The 20,791-nt window shown below is 41.2% G+C and overlaps 1 protein-coding gene across 4 annotated transcripts in view; it reads left to right on the top strand.

The window, feature by feature from the left end:
* The window catches only part of NFATC1 (nuclear factor of activated T cells 1), a 137,617-nt gene that overhangs the window by 78,373 nt on the left and 38,453 nt on the right, over positions 1-20,791 (top strand). For all 4 annotated transcript variants that reach the window (XM_035126467.3, XM_035126469.3, XM_035126468.3 and 1 more), the window contains exons 7-8: positions 13,016-13,071; positions 14,371-14,503. In XM_035126467.3, coding sequence (XP_034982358.2) covers positions 13,016-13,071; positions 14,371-14,503 — 189 coding nt within the window. The remainder of the gene's footprint in view (positions 1-13,015; positions 13,072-14,370; positions 14,504-20,791) is intronic.

Raw genomic sequence — 20,791 nt, 5'->3', positions numbered from 1 at the left:
AAAAAAACCTAGTGAAAGAAGCAAACATGTGTTTGCCACTAATACACACACATCAGGAAACCTTGGCCAATCTCCCCCAACAGGATGTGTACCTACACAGAGCATGTATTTGCAGACTCATCTTCTCTGCTTCCATAGTTTACATATCAGGGTAAGCACTCTGTGTTTGTATCTAAATGAATGCTTGATTCCAAAGGGACACTGGCAGAAAGGGATTGGCCACCTTGTCCCCTTCAACTGGCTCATGGAAGGTGCCTCATGATTTGGAAATCCTTCTCTTCCATTATGGACCACCCTATTAATGAGGAGAGGCTTTTTTTTAAGGGAACTGATGGGGAAGGAGGAGACAGATTCGCCAGCATCTGCCCAGCTGTGTGAATTCCAAAGTGTTAGTTGTGTGAGTCTGTTGGAAAGAAAAAAACAACAACTGCATCCTCTAGGACTTTAAAGACCGCAACTGCATCCATACAGCAGTTTATTCCATTTCCCTTACTGTTAATTTCCGTGTATTAAATTTCAGCTTTCACACAATGTAGAAGCTACTTCCGGAACTTTAGCGAAAGCTAGCGAAAGCTTAATGCTTGTCTCTGCATCATTTGAAAATGTAATTTTTTCCCCTATAAGCAAATAATGCAGGAGTGAGCACTTCGTTTAAAAACTGAAATGAATGAAAACTTAAACGTAATTAAATAGACATTTGGTGCTTCTGTGGGAGGTGGGTGGGATTGTTGGGGGTGGGAGATAAAGTTGCAATTTTTGGCGTCAGGTTGATATCCATTTATTCTCTTGTGTAGAGATTGACCTGCTTGTCCTATATAAACAGATCATTGTTCCACGTAATGGCATATATGGTATTGCAGGGTGTATAGAGAAATAAGCCCGTAGCTATTCTGATTAGATCCTGTAATACTCTTCTTACCAGTGCAAGAGTAGGAAGTGGGGTTTGCACTATGGTTACCTGCAGAAGCTAGTGATGTATGAAGAAGAAATTCAGTTGCCACTTACTGATCTCCCATCTACTTTGGCCCTTAGCCTATATTGTTAAAACAATAATAACCTTCTACTGATGAAACCTTTCTGAATGATGGGCGCCAGTGCAAATGATGTAATTGCACATAATGTTTATAACAATTGCTGGACAGAGCTCTACAATCTGTAAAGGAGCTTCTGGTGGTGTGTGACTGATTTTATTATGTCCTAGTCAGAGGGAGTGTTATAGTTTCTTTCACAGATGATTTCTTTCAATTCCCATTTTTTAAAACGAGGATTTGGGGTTTCTTGCTTGCTGCTTGCTGATCATTTATGTTTCTCATTTCATTCCCCCCCCCCCTCTTCATTATTTTAATAATTAGTTGGCAAGGCGCACTACTGAGAGGAAGCAAGCATTGAAAAACATTTCTTGTGACGCACCAGGGAATTAAATTCTCATTGTTGTAGTAAATGTAAGGGGCACGTGAAGCTTTGTAAATTTAAGTAGGTGCTCATCTAGGAAGACCAACTTCTGATCTAAACATGTCTGACAGCCGTACAAAGACCAGGAACGAAATAAAATGTATTACCATTGAAGAAGCCCACTTTTGTTGTCTGTCCTTTTATAACCTGAACTTCCTCTTCCGAGGTACTGTAGAGTCGACTCTGTATTAAGCTGCAAGTGGCTGAGGGGATGAGGGAACATCTTTCTGGATCTGCCATTTTATTTCAAACCACTGGTGGGACTGGGGGTTAAGTAAATATAATTCAGAGTAAACCCAAGATCACAAGTGATAGGGAGAATAGATAGGGAGCTGAGCGCTGAAGGCAGGGTCAGGGAAGGCGAGAGCAAAGGAGGAGGAGCCTTCCTTTTTAAATGCCTTCTTGTTTTAGAAAAGGTTTCCGTGGTGCTGGCACAAACGAGACATTCCACAGCTGCTTGCTGAAACCCCCTGAACTTTGAGCTGTCTCCTGAAATTCTCGAGCACTTAACTTCTCCCAGCCGTTCAAACGGAGGCTTTGATGGTCACGGCCGTTTAACCCTCGACATTCACCGAGTTCCAAAGAGATTGCCATTTCGCTCTGCAATCTTCTGACTGTCCCTAACAGCACAATGCGCTTTTGCTGAGTAAGGCAGTCTCTGGCAACTGTCGGGTCCAACTGCAGTACAGTTACCGAGATGCAAACTGACCGGGTCAGTCAAATGCCCTCTTGTAGACTCCCTTGCTGTCTTCCACGCGATCAAAGCTGGGAGAAGTGAATAAAATACATAAAGTGGGTGCCTTCAAACTACGAATCCAGCGGAGTGGGTTGCATGGGGAAGAGCAGGAAGGGAGAGCTTTAGGTGTGACCTATTTTAGAACTGGCCGTTAAATTCTGGATTCTGTGATTTCTTTGCCATCTTGCTTCTGGGAGAATGTACTCGACATGTCTTTGAGCTTGTGCAATACATATATTTAACTTGGCCAGAATACTGTAGTTAGACAGTAGTAAGACATTGACATCTTTTGGAAGATTTGTCCTACGAAGAACTGCATTATTGCTCTTGAAACTCTCTCTCCCCTGAATGCTGTGAAAGAGATCTCCCGGAATAAAATAGTGAGATAAATTGAAAAACAGTACAAAACTACACTTTCTGTGCAATCAGAAGTTGGTGGCAGTCAAAGTAAGTACTGAATTATTAGGACATTTTGAATTCAAGATTAAAGCTTTAAAATGGAACTGGCCTCCTTTCTGAAAACCTGTGACTAGGTGTGTTGGATACACTTTAATGTTGAATTTCATTGTGGAAAAATAGAGCTGGATTCACAAAACAGTAAACTGTTGACAAAAAAACACACACATTGGAAGCAGACCAGGAGAAAAGAATCCAGGCAGTTTTAAGAGAACACACTACAATAAAAAAACATGTGATCTGAAGTCCACGTATGGGGGAACTGGGGCTTCCCATTCTGACCAGGAGCATAAGAACTTGCTGTCAGGCAATGTAGTAGCTGGCTATAATGTTACTAGTATTGCAATTGTATGCATGTCTACACAAGATTGGGTTTCAGCAGAACTTACTCTCTGGTAAGTGTGTATAGGATTGCAGTCTAAAGGAAGTATTAGAATTCAATGCATGCCTTTTAACATTGTAAATGGTTGACAACTCTATGTGTAGTGATCAATTTCTTCTTTTACCAGTGTAGCTGATGGCATGGCTAATGGCAATGTAATATTATATTGTTGCATGCCACCCCATCTACAAGCTGCGTGTGGTGCCAGGGGGTTCCAGGTTTCCTCGGAACGAAGGACAGCAGAGATTGTGGTGTCTTTATGATATATGGTTTATTTACACATATACACAACTTGAGCCCACAATGGAGGGCCTCAGAGCATTCAGACGCCAAGAGGGTCTTGCGTCTCCCATAGCCACAGCCTTCGATTCCAGCAATAATCAGGCAATGGCTCTGTCTCTCAGCTGCTCAGCCTGCAGCCAGCTTCTTGATCACATAACTCAAACTCACACTCCCAACACTGGCCTTTGTCTTTCTAACTACCAGCAAGTGGGGGGAGAGGACAGGCCCATTTGCTATCTGACACAGAACCGCTTCCTTTGTTACCTTAATGGCTCATATTTAGAGGGCCATTATCTCACTGGCAAGCTAGCAGGGCTATTCCAGGAACTGAATCTGTGCTGGATTCAGGAATGAGAAGCAGGCTCGGGCATACATACTACCTCTCCCAAACTCATAACACTATATCATAGAATGTATCTATATATTTATATATCTGTATATTATTTTGACATTCTGCACCGAGTTACCAAAATTGTGGTCCATCCTTAAGGGCAAACTCAAAGGCTATAATAAGGTCTATGTTAATTAATGTGATCTATAAATATAATAGCATTTGCTTATGCAAAGCATTCCAATATATTAATTCACTGAATGCTGTGAACTCTGCCTCCCTATAAGGGCTAGCTTTCACTTGCTAGGATCTGGAGAAATAGCATTGTCCTTGCATGGGAAAGGTGGGAGAAGAGGCATGGCTGGCCTATCTTAACAATGACTCATATGAAAGGGAAGCCCTGAAGAATCATCAAGTCCGTTCTTGAAGTTCAAGCCAGAAACAGAGCTGTGCTCTCAACTTAATTCCCTCACCACTGCTTTTCAAAAAAGAAGTATGAGAAGATGTGTGAGACGTTAGCCTTACCTACAGTGCTCTGTGTCTGTGTTTCTTAACGCTGAAAGGAAAAGCTAGGTGGGAGGATATTATTAGCTGCTTAACATACTTCTCTAAAAAGCTTGTTGGGGGAGAAACATTGTGCAAAGACCTCTTCTGAAAGGAGAGTTATTTTTTTATGCAGTAGTGAGAGCTGGGGTTGGGATTGCTCTCCTTTCAAGAGCCATAGCATGCTGTCTTCAGAAGCGTACTGTAATTTCCTCAGGCATTTTATAAGGCTGTTTTTTTAAAAAATAAAGTGTTGAAGGAAGCCCTTACTTCAGGGGTTTTTTGGTCAATAAATTATTGCTTCCACATCCAGCTATATTTTCCAGAAGTGAAAGTCAATATTAAATGTGTATCCAAGACGCTCAGTCACAGTGTTATTAAAAAAGAAGAAGATGCCAGCTATATTTTACAGGTTCAGTCTTCTTAAATTCAAGATTTCCTTGTAGCAGTGAGTCCAGTACTTCCTTTGGCTGCTGCAAACTCCTCTTTGCACAGAAAGGGTTGTGGTTTGAAGCCGTCTTTCGATTTATCTTGCTTTAAAAATTTGGGTTAGCATTCAACAAAGAGAGTTTGAGAAGCAGTAATAAGATTCATTTTTCGGGAGAAATCTTCAATGTCTTCAGAGTTAACATTAACTGTATCGGCCACGGTGTGTATGCGGCACAAGCTCAAAGGAATGTTGACTACATTCTTCCTGAAGTATGTGACATGTGTTTAAAGAAATGGCAGAATTCATAATTCAGCACTTGGTTCTAAAATAATTTGGTAATATGCTTTGTCAAATGTATAAACTGTAGTTTGGTCATAGGTGACCCTGTCAATCCAATTTACGAAATCATAGTTGAGAAAAATGGCAGACATTGTTTCAAAAGCCATCTCAGGGATGCTGAGGGATGCCTTTTGAGAATCAAGTTTCCTATGATGGTCAAGGCCTATATAGGGCTCACCTGTGTGGTGTCCGTGAGCATACATGCACCTGCAGAGTTCTTCCCTGGCACCCAATAAATCTCCTTCCTGCTTAGACTTCCAAGAAGCATTCTATTGTAGCCAATATAATTGGTTGGAGAGTACCATTGGTTGTGGGGTGTGTAGTGCCCAGGACAGTTTTAATACAAATTGCAGATATACCAATGGACCCAAAAAAGGCTGGATATCCCTGGCTTTATAACATCCCAGTTTAAGCACTTCCATGTTTGTTAAGGGTATCTTCAAGATGATCTCACACAATCAGTGTGCACAACAGCAAACACGTGATAAGCTTGGCATTGCTTGGCATTGCTGCATATTGTTGCAGGCAATATGATGGGTAAAGGATGGCTCACCACAGCAGCAGAACACATTGCCCTAATCAAGTGACATCTATAATCACATGCACAATTATATTAATTCGCCCTCATGATCGAATCATACGTTTCTCGCAAGCAGACATTTTGTTAAATCATGTTTTATTTGGAAGAAGCACCAATTTCAATTACTGTACTTTTCTTCCTTGCTCTTCCTTATGAGTTTTTGATGGGGTATGAGTTAATTTTGTTATTTTTTCTTAATTGTTTTTTTGGGGATAAGAAAGCTGCCGGGGAGAAGATCTGTATTGAGAATTATATTTTATGCATCTTTTAATGTACGGAATATGAAGTCGTCACTGAGTTTGGGCAGTTTAGACTATTCACATACCACTGTAGTTTAGCTGAATTATATTGCTTAAATTTAAAAAGAATTGTCCCGGGGGGGGGGGGAGCGGGGAGCAGGAGAATCTTCAGGAAAAAAGATTATTAGAAGTGGGGCAGGGATTGATCCTGAAACAGACACGTCCCTCAGATACTTTAAGGACCTTTGGATGTGAGCTCTGCTTCTGTAGACATTTTGTTTTGCACTGCAGCATTTGAAGGCTCGAGGTTTGGTGTCTGTTCCAATGAGATGAGACGTGGAGACTAGTGAGCAGACTTTTGGCTGAACTCCATTTGGTAAAAGATCTTACATTCTCCGAGATCTTTCCATTGGTCTTTCCATTGCCAGCAGCAGTCGCAGTTTGAGGGGCAACTGGCCAGAAAAGGGTCAAGTTTCAGATTGGTAGTCAAGCTGCAGTTCATGTAATAAACTTAAGTGGCAGAATATCCCTTGGTCACATGCCTTCTGCATAATGTTGTTCTCTGCGGCTGCCTATCTCTCAGAGTCTACCACACCCATTTCACTTGCTTGCTGCATCCAATTCTGTGTCTGCTCATTTGCAAGGCACTTGGAAAGCCTCTGCCACCAGTAGAGGGGCTAGAAACCTGAGAATTGTACAGTTTGGAGCACAAGAGTTAATGGAAAGGTCACTTGTCCCTATTTCCGGGAGTGGTGCTGGTTTTATAAAGGGGTCCCTGGCCGCTTACCAGAAACAGATATCTTTAGCAGGGAGTTTAATCAGATGGTGGAATCATTGAAGTGCAGAATCCTGACACGAGCACACAGTAGTTATGACGTCGCTGGTAGGAAATACATTTCAGATTTTCCTAAGGCTGCAGCACAGGAAAAGGCAAAGATAGTATGGGATGCATGCCATCCACATAAGACGGTGTCACTGTTACTGAGTCTTGCCATACAGAATTTCTATGAGGGCTGTTAAGGTCAATATGCCCCTTAGATACTTGTGTACAGTTTTAAACGATTTGTTCCAAATAAGCACACTTAGAATCACAGCCTTGCAGCATAACCTTATGCATGGTTACTCAGAAATAAACCGCACTGGATTTAGTGGTGCTTACTCCCAAGTATGTTTAGGATTAGAGCCACAGTTTACACCACACATTTGAAGCACTTTAAATAGACATGACTTCCCCCAGCGAATACTGGGGAGTGTAGTTTGTTAAGGGTGCTGAAAGTTGTTCACAGAACCGCAAATCCCCTTCTCCCACATTCCAAGAGTGGTTTGTTGGGAGCCACCCAGAGTGGCTGGGGCAACCCAATCAGATGGGTGGCATGCAAATAATAAGATTATCATTATCATCATTTAACAATCTGTCCTTCTTCACCAGGAATTCTGGAAATTGTCGCTCTAGGAGGGGAGTATGGGTCTCCTAACAACTCTCAGCACCCTTTTTACAAACTGCAGCTCCTTGAATTATTTGGGGGAAGTCATGACGGTTTAGCTTCACAACCTCAATGTGAGGTTGGTTGTGCTGAACCTGGATCTCCTCAGGTCTGCTCCCCAAGCCCCGCCTCCCAGGCCACTGCGGATTGGCTGAATTTGAACAGAGGGTTTGGCGATGCCCACAATGCTCTGTGGCGGCCGGGGAGGTAAGCCAATGGTCACAAAACAACACGGTGAGGCTCCATGGTGGGCCACAACTGCTGCTCACCGTGGAAACGGGTAAGCGGCCATTACTAAATAGGGTGCATGCGCCCCCACACACAATCCATTATTGGCATTTCAAACCCCAGAGTTCTACTGGAAGACCACCAGAGTTGAACCCCAAACAAATGGTGGAACAATAATGGGGTGAAACTGGGAGAATCCCCAAAACCCTTTTTAAAAAAATACCCAGATTCCTGGCAGATGTTCAGAGCCACCTCAGCCCAATTTTGCTCTGGCAGGGGTAGGAAACATGGTGCCCTGCAAACTGTATTGGACTCCAGCTCACATCAACCCCAGCTGACATAGCCAATGGTTAGGGATAATGGGAGCTGTAGTCCAATAGGAAGTATGGGGTGTTGGGGGAGGGGTAGTATTGCTGGTGGGGGACACATCATGCTCCTTCTGGGGTAGTTTGTTCACCTTTGTTCCCTACCCTGCACTCAGCTCTCACCTGTGGCTCCTAGAAGCAGGAAAGAAGAGAGATTACTTATGCCCGATCCATTTTGGAACATCCTATACTCCTATGTAAACTGTAGGTACCACCTTGCACTTACTTTTTCAGTGAACTATAGAATTGTAGAGTTAGAAGGGACTTTGAGGGTCATCTTGTTCAACCCCCTGCAATACAGGATTATCAATTAAAGCATCCATGACAGAGGGCCATCCAACGTATGCTTAAAAACCTCATTGAAAGGAGAGTTCACCACCTTCTGAGGGAATCCGTTCCACTGCTGAACAGCTGTTGCCGTCAAAAAGTTCTTTCTGATGTTTAATTGGAGTCTCCTTTCTTATAACTGGAATCCATTGGTTTGAGTCCTACCCTCCAGAGCAGGAGAAAACAAGCTTGCTCCATCTTCCATGTGAGAGCACTTTCGGTATTTGAAGATAGCTATCATAGCTCCTCTCAACCTCCTCTTTTCTGGGATAAACATAGTGAATTCCCTCAACCGTTCCTCATAAGCCTTGGGTTCCAGACTCTTGATCATCTTGATTGCCTTCCTCTGTTATCCCTACTGAAATTCATTTTGTTAGTTTGGACCCAGTTGTCCAATCTGTTAAAGTCATCTTGAATCCCAAGGGCCATCTAGTCAACCCCTCAACAGTTCCTCATAAGACTTGGCATACAGACCCTTGATCATTAGGGTGTTTACCAATAATCTCAGTTTGAAATTCGAACATGTGGTTAAAGTATTAGATCAACAGCAGCAGAAAACGAACTCCAAAATTTAATAAGAGAAATATAATTAAGCAAAATGAATTATTTAATTTGATATTTTTACTTTGCTTTCTGTAGCAAATATCCACAAAGCTTCTAAAAACTCCCACAAAAAAAAACATAAATAGCCATTCCTAATAGTTGAAAGAAAATAAAGCTTTAAGCTCCACTTTGTTGTTGGAAAAACTGCACACAAATATTAAATCAAATCAAGATGCACAACAGCAGCAAGGTAAAACATGTTAAGTACTTGAAGAGGCAACATCTTGCTTAAATAAATTTAAGCAAAACCTTGCTTAAATAATTCTGGTTACAGGTAGGTAGCCGTGTTGGTCTGGATCGAAGTAAAATAAAAAAAATTCCTTCAGTAGCACCTTAAAGACCAACTAAGTTTTTATTTTGGTATGAGCTTTCGTGTGCATGCACACTTCTTCAGATACTTGCTTAAATAAATGTGTTTAATTTCCTACCTGTACACTGGAAGGGTAGGAGCTTGACAGATCTCCTAAAGGAGGGGTTTCCACAATTTTCGGCACTATCTTGGAAAGACCCTGGTCACATACAGATTAATTAATACTGTAATTTGGAAGCTATGGTACTATAAATTCATCACTACTCAGCCACATTGCAGGCAATTATGTTATCAAAATCTTTGAAAAATAAAGGCAGGCAGTGTAGTCTTGAAATTAGGACCTAAAAGTGCTGTGTTCATATAGCAACTAGTCAATGGTCTGTCTTGATGGGAATGAGTAGGCTTCAGGTGGATGCAATCTCCTCTCCTCTTTCAGTGTTGCTGCCTTGGCTTCTAATTTCCGGTAATCACATTACATTGAAACCTTAATCTTTAACCTTAACTATGGTTTGTTGAAACAAGATAGTTTAATAATCCATGCTTGATGTTTCATGTTTCCAACAAACCATAGTTAATGTGATTGTACTAAGAATGGGATAAGGGTTTTGGTAAGACTATGCACACTAATTATATTCACGTTAACTGAAGCACAACCCATTGCATTCATATTAAATATATTATTTCATCTTAATGGAAGCATAATCCATGGCACTCATTCATTAAGGATTTAGCCTGTTTCCTCTGAAACCTCTTTCCCCACAGACTCTAATAAATAAGGAGAAAAATGCTAAGTACAATTAGCAACAATATCTCAACAGAAATAACTGAAGTGGGGAGATATACAAAATATATTTTTGCTCTTGCTGCTGCTGTGTTAGAACAAGCCCACAATGCCTTTTTTATGTGGAAATCTTCTAGATGGGTGTGGTGGGGAAGCCGTTTCTGTGACTCATGCTGCAGGGAATTCCCTAATGGTTTTGGAATATTTTTACTTTTTGACTTCTGCAGAGTTTCCTTTTTAACTCCGTAGAGAGCAGTTGATACAGAGTGAGTTACAAAGGCCCATTCAGCGCTCAGCCATTCCGTTTCAGAACCCTGCTTATATTTTTAGGAATTCAAAACCAGCCTATATAGTAATGCGGTAGGTGTGCAGAATTGGCCACCACTGTTATCAATCTCCAAATGCCAGAGTTTCTGACTGAAGCTCTTGCCCCCATGCAAGAGTACTAATTTACCTCACTCCTCCTGTGGAAACTTCCCTATCTGTTATGCCGCAAGGAAACATGGCAAGGCTTGGCGGCAGTGTTTTTAAATTTTAAACAGTTCTCATTGTTTGGATATGGCCACCTAGTCTCATGCGCAAAAAATAATAATCATGTTACTTCATAATGGCGTGCTGTCCTTTAGAACATGCACAAGTGCACATTCGAAAGAGTTAATTGTGGTTATTTTTGGTATTGCGCCAACACAAAACCAGCCACAGACATGTTTTTATAGAAACACAAGTCGTGTTAACCCTTTCACACGTGTGCTGAAAAGAAAGCATACACACTAAAACGTGGGGACTTTGACAAAGAAGTGAATGTGTGAACGCACACCTCGTCCGCATTGTTTTCTTTAGTGCCTTTTATTGAAAGCCCATTAACGTGAAGGTGGAAGCCTCAAATTATATCAGTGGCCTTTGCTTCTTCTGGGACTTCCCTCCCACTCCCCTTTCAGCTGTATAAACAGGAAAGCTCGACTGCTGTTTAGTGAGTCTGTTTCCCTTAAAAAAAAAGAGGGGGGGGGACTAATGATAGGCTTCACAGTGTCAGCAACAATCCCATGATGGATATAATCTTAGAATTCTTCTGTTTGCAAACAATTCAAGAATTTTGCATTCAGAGGCAAGCTATGAACTATTTCAGTTGTCTATGTGCTTCTTTTAAAATTCATTTTTGAAAATGCTGTTTAAGCCTTTGGGGGGGAAAGTTAAACTGTAAAAGAAAGAAAGAAATCAAAACAAATTTAATGCCAGGGTCAGATATTAAATTAATTGCTCCAGTACAGAAAATAATAACACCTCACTGAAGAAACATTGTGTGTTCCAAAAAAAGATTTCTGGGGATAGGTGAGAGTGGTTTTCTAGGTTTCCGTCTCCCTTTCTTTTACACACACTATCAACAACAACAACAACAACAACAACACCACAGCCCATTCGGAGAGAATCACTTGAGTGAGTTAAACTTTAAAGGGAATGCCTGAAATGTGTCTGTTTCAGCTTTATGTTATGTCTGTAATTTGAATTATTTGCATTTTGGAAAGGTATAAATTGCTCTGGTGTACTTTTGTTGGACTTCAGCCAGGCAGGGAGTTGCCTTCGGCTGTGAGTCAGCCAGGCTGATGCAGATGTGGCAGCCTTACAATGGAAACTTTTGTGGTGTATCACTCCTCACTCCTCCGGCACATTCTGACTGGAGACGGCATCTAGCATACTTGGGTAGGATACTTGGCAAATGTTGTACTGACATAAGACCTTTTTCTCCAGTATAAGCAAGTCTTTTAGCATTTTGAGACCCCTAAAAATTATTCCATCCATTCCCAACTCCCCCCACCCTTAAAAAAACAAAACAAAATTAGCTGATCCAGATAAACCTACAAAACATGTTTACTGTAAGACGTTGACGTAGTGGTCTAAGGTTTCTCTCCTGGAGTTGATCCCAGTCCGTGGGTGTAGAGATTTCCCTCTTGGTTCACCAGACGTAACATGAGGAATTGCCTGCTTTTTTCTCTCTCTCTTTAATTCTTTGCTTTTTTAATTCTCTGCTTTTTGGTCTCTGCTTCATAACAGTTTCTCCTCCTTATGTTTTTGTTAAATGAAATGCCACTAACTCTTATTGAGTCATCTGTTCCCCTCAACTTTTTCTGCAGCAGCTAAAGTCTGGACATTCTCAAGAGAATTTTGTACCGGAGCAACACTAACTCTTGCTGTTTCTCAGATAGTCAAAGGACTCGATACAACCCCTTCCTTTAACGTAACACCTAAAAAACTTTCATGAACAGACACACATTTGTAATCAGCCTAAAAGGAAAGAAAAAGAAAAAGGAATATACAGCAATGGCACTGTAAAAAATAATTGAAAGATTTGATGAGTTGGCAGGAACTGTAAAACAGAATCCCCATTCAAGTAATTAATCTTTCAGAATAGATTGAAGCTCTGGTGATTCATTTACAAAGCTGAAAGGACTACAAACTCTTAACCAGCTCAAACTGTTCTAGGTACAGCATTTTCATCCTATACTTTTCCATGTAGCTCTGCTAAAACAATGAGTGGGATCTAGTCTGTGCCCTTTGCCCTTAATAGACTTCTCCTGCCCAATTTCTCCTTTTCTTTCTAATGCCCACAACAGTTCTGGGACATAGGTTAACTAGAGAGAGAGGGATCATCGTGACTGGCCCAAAGTTACCTAGAAAGCTTTATGGCTGGATAAGAATTTGAAGCCAAGTCCAACACTGTAGCCTTGGGATGGGGAAACCGAAGGCACTCCAGATGTTGTTGGATTTCAACTCCCATTGACTCCAGCCACCATGGGCCATCAGAATCATAGAGGTGGAAGATACCCCAAGGGTCATCCCCTGCAATGCGGGAATCTCAACACGTGGTCCCCCACTCAATTTGAAACCATACCAGATCATGTTTAGCTTTGCAAATGTGCTAGCACTTTTATTGCTGCAATTTGTCCTTCCTGTACATCCTGCGAAATGTTTGCTAGAATCATCTTGGAAGGCTGATTGCACTGGAGAATCAAAAACGGCGAAAGAAGCAAAGAGCCAGTTTCAACTTCATATCCTCTCTGTGTGACATTAAAGGAAGGCTATCTCATTTCTGACACCTGTGAAGAGATAACGGTGTAGAATTAGACGTCTTCTCTTGTTCTTGTTTTTTAGATGGTCATCATGTGTGGGAAATGGAAGCCAAAACTGACAAAGAGTTGTGTAAGCCAGTAAGTATCTCTCCTTTGAGAAACATCATAATGCTATATATATACAGTTGTGTGTGTGTGTGTGTGTGTGCATATTCATCACTCAGCTAGCATAAACTGTATGTTTGTGTAAGGATGTGGGAGAGACATTCTGAGTGATTGTTAGGGATAGAGGAGAAATTTGAGTCAATATGCATTTAAAGCTAAATCTAACAAATTTACACTTTCCGAAACAATATTCAAACCAGAACGCAGCAATCAGTTTGAAATCTGCACTTATCTTAATTTCATGACGTGTAGGAGTCGACACGATCAGTATGTATATGCAGTCATACTTCAGTTTGAGTACGCTTCAGTTTGAGTACTTTCAGTTTAAGTACTCCGCGGACCCGTCTGGAATGGATTAATCCACTTTCCATTACACTTTCAATGGGAAAGTTCGCTTCAGGTTACGTACGCTTCAGGTTAAGTACGGACTTCCAGAACCAATTACACTCATACTTCGGGTTAAGTACGCTTCAGGTTGAGTACTCCACAGACCCATCTGGAACGGATTAATCCACTTTCCATTACTTTCAATGGGAAAGTTCGCTTCAGCTTAAGTACAGACTTCCGGAACCAATTGTGTACTTAAACTGAGGTACCACTGTAATTATGGAGAGCATGGAGAAAATTGATAGAGAAAAGTTTTTTCTGGTCATCCAACAAAGCCTAATGTGGGAAGATTCAGGACAGGTGAAACATAGTACTTAAACGACAGATAGTTGTAGAATTCACTCCCACCAATAGTGGTTAGAGCCACCAACTTGGATGGCTTTGAAAGAGAACGAGACAAATTCATGGACGATAAGGCTGCCAAAGGCAACTAGCTTAGATGGGTATGTTCTACTTCCACAGTTGGAGGCTGTATGCTTCTGAATACCATGTGCTGGAAACCGCAGGAGACAGTGGTGTTGCGTAAGGTTGGCCACTGTGAGAACAGGATGCTAGGCTAGAAAGGCCATCAGCCTGATCCAGCAGGCACTTCTTATGTTCTTAAGTATATACAGCAATAAATAAATACACACATGTTGGCATCAGGTGCATTTGGTACTGAAATGCATGACTGCAAAAATGAACCAAAAACCATATCATTGAGGTGCTCGGATTACCCATGGCACAGGACACAGTAAGAAAATTCAAATGTGTAGGAAATGCTCTTGCAAAGCGGAGGCATATCCCTAAAGTTTAGCAAGAATGTGAATAGCTTCATGGACCTTCTGTATAAGCCATTGTTTCATCTTTTCAAAACAAATCTTTATTTTAAACATTTTCTTTTAGACTTCATTGGTGATTGAGATTCCACCGTTCCGCAATCAGAGAATTACAAGTCCCGTCCAAGTTAATTTCTATGTCTGCAATGGAAAGAGAAAGAGAAGCCAGTACCAGCTTTTCACCTACCTTCCTGCTAATGGTAACAACATATTTCTAGCTTCAAACTGCAAAGAATGAGTATTGTATTATTTGAAAAAAAAAATGCAAGACAAAAAAAATTATAATAACTCTTTTAAATCTTAAACTGATGATATGTCAATGTATGGAATAGTTTGGGGCAGGCAGGGGGGTGTCTTGTGCCAAAAAAAATCATTTTTTTTTTGCTTCACTAGACCTCTCTGTAGGACTTAAGTTTGGTGCAAAATAATACCAGAAGCACAACAAAAGTTCCTCTAGCTCATTGTGATGTCTGTCCTGCTTCTCACAATCCACTACCACTGTGAACTACTTGAGTATCACCAAATGTAGACAATAGATCAGTGTTTCCCAAATTTGGGTCTTCAGCTCTTTTTGAACTACAGCTTCCATCAATCCTAGCTAGCAGGACCAGTAGTCAGGGATGATAGGAATTGTCATCTAAAAACTGCTGGAGACCCAAATTTGGAAAACACTGGAATAGATGCTACTCATACAACCTGGAGCTCAGAAGGAAATACTGCAGATTATATTGACATTGTACCTCCACAGTCATTTCCCCTGCTCATCAGGCCTAAGTGGAAATAGAGAAGTCAGCCTTGGCAAAGAACAAAAACACCTATGTTTGTTATTGGCACCCCTGAATGTAACAAAATTATGCGAGTAGCTTCATGGACCTTATTTATAAGCCATTGCTTCATCAACTGATTCACTCATCTTTTCAAAACAAAACATTATTTTAAACATTTTCTTTTAGACTTCATTGGTGAAAACAAAGCAGGCTGTTTTAAAGAGGAGACAGGCTACCCATTGTGTGTGTGCATGTGTCATGTTTTTGCAGGGAAATTATTTTGCTTACTGAACAAATAAATACTATGGATTTCATGAGGGGAGAAGACGTTTTGTGCTGAAACATCTGTAGCAAAACCCAAAATTCTTCAAACAAAACTACCTGCCATCTTAATTTCACCTCATTCTACATCAAACGGAGTCCTGGTTATTAACACCACATTGAAAGGAACAGAGTCCTGTACCTTTCCCTGGTGTAAGAGGTATACTATTGTAAATATGGTAAATCCATAATTCAGAATCAAAAGGCTATAATCCTTAAACCTACATACACATACACACATACAATTCCTGAGAGAAAGACATTCCCACAGAAGTCATTGGGGCTGCTCCAGAGGAAGTGGCTTGAGGGCTGGAGCCAAAATATACTCAAGGAAAAGAGAATGTGAAAATAGCAACCATAATCATATACAGCAGTGCCCTGCTAACTGTGGGGTGCCTTTGTGATGGTTGAACGGGACCCAAATATTATTCGATATGCGTATTTGTCTGTGAAGGTAGCCGGTCATTATGGTGAAAATGGAAAGTGTATTAAATGTGGTTGATTTAGGCAGCAGATTTCTAGTGATCCGTTTTAATCCTGCTGAGGTAATGTGACTTGCAATATATACAATGGACCATGGATCTGCAAGATAAAGAGTTCATGTCCCACTTACTTCAGCCTTCAGATCGTGGGTGATATTATGCAAGTTCCTATTTCTCAACCTCGTTTTTCCAACAGCAAAATAGGAAAAGCAACTTATCTAGCAAGCATTGTTCTGAGTGGGATAAACGAAGCCTGTGAGAGCCATTTTACAACAAAGGGCTGTTTCCCACCTGCCCAAACTCTGTCTTGTCAAGGGAACCCAAGGCCTGATCCTGACACAATGGGGAGGAGAGAGAAAGAAGGATAGTTTTTTCTTCAGCATCTGCCCATATCATGCAGGCCATTCCTTTGTGCTCCATAGCACAAAGATCTATGATGTTGGCAGAGTGCAGACTAAGGGTACAACAGGCCTGATTCTCTGAGTCTTCTTGCTTGCTTCACCATGGCAACAGGGTTTTTGACGAAGGGCTGTGTGGTCATCATTCTTTAAGCCCTAGGACTGTATAGTGGGGATGGGTGGGCATTCCTTATTCTTTGCCACACTCTGCTGTTGACCCAATGGAGCCCAGTCCTTCTGGGCCGAACTGAGTGAAGGCAAGTGAGCTCTAGCACCATGTGCTGGAAAAGCAAAGCGAACGGCGCTACCCCCCATGATGCTTGGCGTTTGCCACCCATCATATTGACAGGAGCTTTACTACTAATAGCAGTGAGTAATTTTAGATCATACTCTCTTAAAACCCACCAATGTGAAACTGAATTGGTTCCCAATTTTTTATAGTACTTTCAGTAACCAACATCTGTTTTGAAACTTAAATTTAAGGCCAAGTGAAACCATTCACTCTGCTTTAAAACCCATGCCAACGGTATGAGTGTCAGTTAAAAGACTGCCAAATATATTTTTCCGGATAACAATGCTTCTTTCTTTTTCAGTTGCTTGTAATCCCTTCTGGCAGTGTCCATTTTTATTAAATACTGAGGGCCTGGCTCAATCCATTTGATATTCTAATCTCAGTGTCACAGCACTCTCTAATTTCCTATCAATGCCCTCTCAGCGGTGGTTTTATGGCTTAAAACCTTTTGTGACAGGAAGCAAGGACAATGAACTAAAAACTCAGAAAGTCTATGAAAATACTTTATTGAATAAATAAAGTTAGCATTATTGGACCTGAAAAATCACCAAAAATGTCTGAGAGGCTGGACAGAGTGGTCAAGTCTCCATCTTTCAACTGAGCAGGAAGCTGCCAAGTTGTGATGGGCCTACTTAAAGTTGGATCTTGCAACCCTTTTTTCCTCATATGCAAACAGTCTCAACCATCACAGACTCATGAAGAGAATCATAAAATGCTATTCAAAATAAACAGCCATGGCTGGGCCAATTCTCAGGTTGCGGCATCCTAACTTTTCTAAATGTGACCCCATCTGTCCACAATGCTGAGAATAGGTGTCAGGCCCACTCTGTTTGCACGGCGCCAAAAAGCCATTTTAAATGGAAGAGTGCTGCTTCGTATCATTTACTAAGGGCTCAGTACTCCCTATTGCTGTGCTATACGGTAGCTATAGGGACGGGATCGGGGCAGAACTAGCAGATAGGGACTCGTCAAAGGCAACCATGTGAGTTCATGGCTGAGTTGAGATTTCTGCCAGAAACCTTCACCCTCTTAACCACTACACCAGGCATCCCCAAACTTCGGCCCTCCAGATGTTTTGGACTACAATTCCCATCATCCCTGACCACTGGTCCTCTTAGCTAGGGATCATGGGAGTTGTAGGCCAAAACATCTGGAGGGCCGAAGTTTGGGGATGCCTGCACTACACAATTCAGAATAGCTGGTGTATGCATGCAATCACACAGCTGTCCGTATCATGACATGGTCTGGGCCTGCACTGGCCCAATTCCTACTGGGTGCAATTCAAAAGCACCTCAAGTGTTTTGCAGTACAAACAATCTAGTTCCCATGCTTTTGAAATATAATGTAATAAGCAGCCTTAAAAGAGAAATTATTTGAACCTTAGTGGGCTGTATGCATCTCAGAAAACTATATTATAGATATTTCCAGTTGTTTCCTACCTAGATCACCATCCTTTGTGAAGTTTGTGGTCAAAGTATCAGATGCATTTAGCATGTGTGCCTGTGCATCACTGACATTGCACCCTGTTTACGATGCTGAGCCTGACGTTGTCCTTTTTAGAGTCACCTTTCTGATTACTGATATACCGCAGAATGAAAGTGGTGGCGATTCTGAGATTTTGTCTGAAAATAGTGGTTATTGACCACTTCTGCTAGCGTTGGGCTCCGTTGCCTGTTCAGTGTCTGTAATTATCCATTGACTATTTACAGTGATAGTTTTCTTGTGGTATTTAAGAGCCGCGCTGCTTTTTTCTTTTTCTTTTTTTGCATCCTCCGCCCACTGTTAGCTCACTTTCTAAACTGAAATATTAAGCTATTTTTACTAGGTGAAAGTAGTAAAACCAAGATGCACTATATTACAGCTTCCTTTATTGTGACACAGATCTGTGTTTTTATTGCTGCTCTCCTGAGATGTTTCTGCTTTAAACTTTCATGCTCCGTTGAGCAAACTCTTTAACCTTGCTGGGTTAGCAGAGCTGTCGGATGTCAAAGGGGGGAAAGGGCCCGAGTCTTACAAACGTCATAAATATTTCTTGATATCAAAGGTGACTAAAATATAGCCAGATGTCACAGGTATTTCATCAATATCAACAACAACAACAACAACAATTGTATTATTTATACCCCACCCATCTGACTGGGTTGCCCCAGCTACTCCTGGGAACTTCAAACATATGCAAAAACATAATAAAACATAAAACATTGTTAAACAATTCACAGTTATGGACAATAGAAACATTTCGGCTTTGTAGCTAGACTCATAACTCTATGCAAATCCTGGCATATATTCTAGAGTCCACTGTACAAGTGGAGATGTAGAGAAATCATATACGCAGTTTGAAGAATGTATATTGCATAAATTACAAATGGGAGAAAGAAGTTATGAAAATAATAATGTATTTGCAATTGGAAAGTTAAGAAGCCTGTTAGAGATTCCAGATCCTGTTCCTGGATCCTCTTGTAAGCATTTCTATTGTTGTTGTTTAGTCGTTTAGTCGTGTACGACTCTTCGTGACCCCATGGACCATAGCACGCCAGGCACTCCTGTCTTCCACTGCCTCCCGCAGTTTGGTCAAACTCATGTTCGTAGCTTCGAGAACACTGTCCAACCATCTTGTCCTCTGACGTCCCCTTCTCCTAGTGCCCTCAATCTTTCCCAACATCAGGGTCTTTTCCAAGGATTCTTCTCTTCTAATGAGGTGGCCAAAGTATTGGAGCATTTCTATTACTCTGCCTTTTAAATGTAAAACCTTAACCTAATGTGCATCTTGAATCATATAAGCCATAGAACAAACCCTTGTTACAAACAGCAATGTCAGTTCTCTTATCATGGGACTAAACAACATGAACCACACAATTATGGGCTTTTTCACCTGCACAGCCTCTAACATGATATATGCCATCATCTGCCAACAATGCAATCTGCCAACCATTTATGTCGACGAGACAGATCAGTTTCTATGCCAAAGGATAAATGGATAGAAATCTGATATTAAAAATGAGAGGACTCAGAGAACTCTTCTGAGTTGTGGGGGAGAATTTCAATTTCCCCAGCATATTATGTAGTGGAACAAAGTGCCCAACCTGAGAAGAGAGTTCTGGAATTTGGGAACCATGACTGATAAGGCTCTATCCATAGCCCCCTTCCCTCCTACCTTACACTGGAAAACATGGGTCACAAAGCAGGACCTCAAGTGACAACTGCAGCGTGGACAGGTTCATATGAGGGAAGGCTATCTTTCAAATACCCTGCACCTCGACCATGCAGGCACCAACATTCCATATTATGTCTAGAAACCAGATGGAAGTCCATGCGAGACTTTGAACATAGATGTAATATGATCAAAGAGGCAGGTCTGGGTTAATAATCTATCCGACACATTCTGGACTAGCTACAGGCTTCCAAAGGTGTTTCAGAGGCAGCCCCATATAAAGCATGTTATAACTTATTAGCTATAAGCAGCAATATTTTCTTTCCCCAGTTTGCAGCTGGCATACAAGCACTCCTGGCTGTAGATGTCACCTGGACACCCAGGAGCAGAGCTGGACCAGGAAGCCAAAATCAGCAAACACAGTCCTTAGGGGAAAGTGTAGTCCTATCCAGAACAGCCCAAATACCAAACTCCAACTGCATTGGCAGTATCACAAAGCCCAACTTATTTGTTACGTGGTACCATGTAGTTGTCACAGTCACACCATGATTCCCGGATTGGCTGAAATCGAACACTTTCAACCTTAAAAAAAAAAAGCACCAAAGCAGCAGCAAATCTGGGAAACAATTGCTATGAATGCATGAAAAGCTTGACCCCTGCCCTCCATTGCAACTTTCACATTAAGAATCAAACATTTCAAAATTCTGACATAGCACTAGTCACTATACAGTGGTTGTTGATTAAATCAGATCATGCCATTAGTTTTTTTTCTAAAAGCAACAGAAGATTGTTGACAAGCTAGCCTAAAAACTGCAGTGGTGAGAACAGGGTCGCTCTTAAATTGGGATATATTGTTGGCAATCCTGTCAGTTTTATTATATATTTTCAATTATGTAGTTAATCTGCGGTGGTGGAAATGTTACTGGATTATTGGCTTGTAACACTGATTAAAGACAGTTAAAAACAAGAGTAAAGCAGTTGGGGTTGTGTCCAGCTGAATCCCACAGTAGGCCCACTGAAATAACTGGACTTGCTTTAGTCGTGACTGATTTACGTTCATTGATTTCAGTGCATCTA

The sequence above is a fragment of the Zootoca vivipara genome, chromosome 8 (assembly GCF_965207765.1).
Source record: "Zootoca vivipara chromosome 8, rZooViv2.hap1.1, whole genome shotgun sequence".
Classification (NCBI taxonomy): Eukaryota; Metazoa; Chordata; class Lepidosauria; order Squamata; family Lacertidae; genus Zootoca; species Zootoca vivipara.
Note: the sequence above shows the minus strand (reverse complement) of the source record. Positions and strands in the feature narration are given on the sequence as shown.